The 5,096-nt window shown below is 32.9% G+C and overlaps 1 protein-coding gene across 1 annotated transcript in view; it reads right to left on the bottom strand.

Annotated features, from left to right (window-relative positions):
* Positions 1–3,742: 3,742 nt before the first annotated feature.
* The window catches only part of ntmt2 (N-terminal Xaa-Pro-Lys N-methyltransferase), an 11,573-nt gene continuing 10,219 nt past the window's right edge, over positions 3,743–5,096 (bottom strand). Inside the window, exon 4 of the mRNA XM_062027502.1 lies at positions 3,743–4,102. Coding sequence (XP_061883486.1) covers positions 3,846–4,102 — 257 coding nt within the window. The 3' untranslated portion in view covers positions 3,743–3,845. The remainder of the gene's footprint in view (positions 4,103–5,096) is intronic.

The raw sequence follows: 5,096 nt of genomic DNA, 5'->3' as shown, positions 1-5,096 counted from the left end.
TAGGTCATGATTATGACATAAAAAAACATTTATGAGATAAAAAAATCAAAATTATGAGATTAAAATTTGAATTCTGAGATATTAAGTTATAATTGTGAGATTATAAAATAGTCATGTTTACGACATAAATAATAATGAGATTAATGGATCAATTATGAGATATTAAGTTATAATTCTGAGTTAAAAAATCGAACATGTGAGATAAGAAAGTCAAAATTATGAGAAACATTTACATTTCACATTGACAGGATTTGCCAAGCTATATTTCAGTCTCTCCGCAGGACTTTGCGATGTTGCAATCGCGTCGATTCAAGCAAATTCAAACCAACCCTGCAGTGACCCTCGCAACTTTGTCCAATGCCCGCAACTTCCCCGCCTAATTTGGCTTGTCAGCGTCATTTTGGCCAATTAAATTGTTTCTCAGTGACGCACAAACACACGTGTAAATTGTTCAATCAAAACTTATGTTTGTTTCTTGTGTAGACGTTGTTTTTACAATTCAGTTCAAGATTTTATTATTTGTTTTTAAATTTCTCCATGGGCTGGCTCCACCATATATATCTGACCTATACTTATTCTGCATAGAGCTCCAAGGTCATATGACAAGTGCTTTTTTAGAATGCCCAAGGTCGAGACTGAAGACTAGAGGAGACAGGGCTTTTGTGCTAGCAGGCCCTAAACTCTGGAACGCTCTCCCTCTGAATCTCAGAGCGGCAACATACTTTTAAATCTTCTTTAAAAACTCACTTATTTGCGCAGGCGTTTAACACAAGCTGAACTGGACATTTTTATGGTTTTCTTTTGATCCACTTTTAACCGTGTTTTATATATAGAATGTTCTGTACTTATTGTAATTTGTATTATTTTTCATCTTTGAACTTTCTGTTTTTTTTCTTGTTTTTTTATTTTTTGCTTAATTTTTATGCATTTTAACTGTGTTTTTATATATATATATATATATATATATATATATATATATATATATATATATATATATATATATAATTTTTATGCATTTTAACTGTTATATATATATATATTTTTTTTTTTAAATGCATTTTAACTGTGTGCTATATATATATATTTTTTAAATTTTTATTTTATTTTTTTTATAAGTTTTTTATTATATTTTTATTTTTATTTTTTTTAATACACTGTAGCACTTTGAGGTTGTTTACTCAATGTAAAGTGCTTTTTACAAATAAAATCTATTATTATTATTATTATTATTACTTTGAGACAAGAGTTAGAGTGATGCATGCTTGGTTATGGTTTAAATTCATATCCAACAATTGCGAGAACGACGTTTTACTGTCAATATCGGCTACTGAGTTTCGTTTTTTAATGATTTCTGCTGTGCCTCAGGATTTTTTTCAATGAAAAAAATGTGCCTTGGCTCAAAAAAGGTTAAAAAACACTGATTTATAGTATATCTTACAGTGAATTAAAACTGTGCAGAAATTGGACAAGGAGCAATGAGTATGTTTGGTGCAAAATGAATAAAACATCAATACAGTATTTGTTTTCCAATCGTAGTCGATTGGAAAACCTAGTGGTTAGAGTGTCCGCCCTGAGATTGGTAGGTTGTGAGTTCAAACCCCGGCCGAGTCATACCAAAGACTATAAAAATGGGACCCATTACCTCCCTGTTTGACACTCAGCATCAAGAGTTGGAATTGGGGGTTAAATCACCAAAAAATACATATGCGGTCCTCTCCAAGGTTTCTCATAGTCATTCACATCGACGTCCCATTGGGGTTGTGAGTTTTTCCTTGTCCTTATGTGGGCTCTGTACTGCGGATGTCGTTGTGGCTTGTGCAGCCCTTTGAGACACTTGTGATTTAGGGCTATATAAATAAACACTGATTGATTGATTGATTGATTGATTGATTTCTGCTGCATCCTTCTTCCGCCATCGCAGCCGTTGTGGTAGTTCTTAAATCTACCGTCTTTTCCGCCTGCTCCGCCGTTGAGGTCTTCACCGTATCTCCCTGGCTAGGGGGCAGTCAGGTACTAGGCCTTTGCCAAGGGCCACCTGGGGTAACAGTAGTAAAGGGGGTTAACCTCCTAGTGCCCCCAAGACCCCATAGAGGAGCCTCCACTGCCGGATGCACTTTAACGTCATGCCCAGGGGTAGTAAAGCGCTACACAGACACAGATCATTTACCATTTTGTGCTAATGAAGCAAACTTCACCTTTTTTCTAACATTTGGGTGTTTTTGACATTTTTTTTTACAGTTGTTTTTTTGTCTTTCACTGCAAAAACTGAAATCTAAGTAAGATGAAATATCCCAAATAAGGGTGATATTTGCTTATTTTCTGTCTGATAAGATAATTCTTCTCACTAAGCAGATTTTATGTTAGAGTGTTTTACTTGTTTTAAGGGTTTTGGTCTTAAATGATCTCAGTAAGATATTACAGCTTGTTGCTGAGATTTTATAACCTATATTGAGTAAAACATGTTTGAAACTAGAATATCAACTGATGCATCGGCCGATAAATGCTTTAAAATTTAATATCGGAAATTATCGGTATCGTTTTTTTTATTATCGGTATTGTTTTTTTTGTTTGTTTTTAATTAAATCAACATAAAAAACACAAGATACACTTACAATTAGTGCACCAACCCAAAAAAACTCCCTCCCCCATTTACACTCATTCACACAAAAGGGTTGTTTCTTTCTGTTATTAATATTTCTGGTTCCTACATTATATATCAATATATATCAATACAGTCTGCAAGGGATACAGTCCGTAAGCACACATGATTGTGCGTGCTGCTGGTCCACTAATAGTACTAGCCTTTAACAGTTAATTGGACTCATTTTCATTTATTACTAGTTTCTATGTAACTGTTTTTATATTGTTTTACTTTCTTTTTTATTGAAGAAAATGTTTTTAATTTATTTATCTTATTTTATTTAATTAATTTTTTTTTTAATGACCTTATCTTCACCATACCTGGTTGTCCAAATTAGGCATAATAATGTGTTAATTCCACGACTGTATATATCGTATCGGTAATTAAGAGTTGAACAATATCGGAATATCGGATATCAGCAAAAAAGCCATTGTCGGACATCCCCACTCACAAGTATAAAACTGCTTTTTTAAAGTAATAATTTCTTACTTCAAGCATGAAAAAAAAATCATGAAGCCGAGCGCATATCATTATGTCAAGATAATGGCACTAGCATTTACTTTAATTTATGAATATTTTTCAACATATTGAGCAAAAAGGTCTTTTTTTTTCTACCAAGAAAAGTGCACTTGTTATTAGTGAGAATATACTTATTTTAAGGTATTTTGGGATTCATTGAGGTTAGCTAATTTAACTTGTTTTGGAAAGTCTTGACAAGCCAAATGTTCTTGTTCTATTGGCAGATAATTTTGCTTAGTTCAAATAAAATACCCCTCATTTTTGCTTCTTTTTTTTTTCTTGTTTTTGAACACTGACTTTTTGCAGTGTTCGCTGTGCTGTTTGACACGTATGTGTCTTGTTTTCGTTTGATTGCAAACACGTGGAGGAGACACAGCTGGTTGAAAGATGGATGAAATCATCTGAACACAAATAAGTTGCAAAACACGTGAGGTAACATTTCAACATCATTTGAATATAAAAAACAAGAGTACTTCTTCCAAAAAACTGAGGACTTCCACTGAATATTTACCTCTTCAATCGCTATTTTTGTCATTTGCTTACTAAATACAGCATGCAGTAATGTCGGAAGACGTTCCGACATGACTTGTGTCAATTGTGATGAGTAGTGGATCTTGTGGCATCCCTTGGTGAATCTCCTTGCTGAACACATTTCGGACGGAACAGATGAAGAGTTTTCAGGATTCTATTTCATGGCGATCATCCAAACCGGCATGATGATCTCAGGCAGGCCCTCCTGCTTCTCCACAGCCAGGATGTCCAGGCCGGCCTTGTGAATGATGCACTTCATGATGTCCAGGTGGCGACTGATGCTGCTGTCTATGGGGTCCAGCTTGCAGCCCTGTCGCGCCATGTTGTCTTTCAGTATAATCACGCCGTTCGAACGCAAGCTCTTCTTGCAGCGGATGAGGAAGTTCATCAGGTCTTTGTCGGTCAGGTGGCCTTGATGGAAACCAAGAAAAGAAATGATCAACTGAAATGTAGTCAAACTCAGTGTTTGGTATCTACCCTAAACATATTGTTTCCTTTTTGGCTTTTATTTTGTATTGCTTCCTTATTGGTTTTTTTATTTTGTATTGTTTCCACCTTGGCTTTTATTTTGTATTGTTACCTTGATGGATTTTATTTTGTATTGTTTCCTCATTGGCTTTTATTTTGTATTATTTCCCTATTAGTTTTTATTTTGTATTGTTTCCTTATTGGATTTTATTTTGTATTGTTTCCTTATTGGAATTTAATTTGTAATTTTTCCTTATTGGAATTTATTTTGTATTTTTTCCACCTTGGCTTTTATTTTGTATTGTTACCTTGATGGATTTTATTTTGTATTGTTTCCTTATTGGCTTTTATTTTGTATTATTTCCCTCTTAGTTTTTATTTTGTATTGTTTCCTTATTGGATTTTATTTTGTATTGTTTCCTTATTGGAATTTATTTTGCAATGTTTCCTTATTGGATTTTAATTTGTAATTTTTCCTTATTGGAATTTATTTTGTATTGTTTCCACCTTGGCTTTTATTTTGTATTGTTTCCTTATTGGATTTTATTTTGTATTGTTTTCTTATTGGATATTATTTTGTATTGTTTCCTTATTGGATTTAATTGTGTATTGTTTCTTTATTAGATTTTATTTTGTATTGTTTCCTTATTGGATTTTATTTTGTATTGTTTCCACTTTAGCTTTTATGTTTTATTGTTTCTGCCTTGGCTTTTATTTTGTATTGTTTCTGCCTTGGCTTTTATTTTGTATTGTTTCCTTACTGTTTTTTACTGAGTATTGTTGCCTTATTGGTTTTTATTTTGTATTTTTGCCATATTGGATTTTATTTTGCATTGTTATTTTTTTGGTTTTTATTTTGTATTGTTGCCTTATTGGCTTTTATTTTGTATTGTGGCCTCCTTTGCTTTTATTTTGTATTGTGGCCTCCTTGGCTTTT

The sequence above is a fragment of the Entelurus aequoreus genome, linkage group LG19 (genome assembly GCF_033978785.1).
Source record: "Entelurus aequoreus isolate RoL-2023_Sb linkage group LG19, RoL_Eaeq_v1.1, whole genome shotgun sequence".
NCBI classification, from domain to species: domain Eukaryota; kingdom Metazoa; phylum Chordata; class Actinopteri; order Syngnathiformes; family Syngnathidae; genus Entelurus; species Entelurus aequoreus.
Note: the sequence above shows the minus strand (reverse complement) of the source record. Positions and strands in the feature narration are given on the sequence as shown.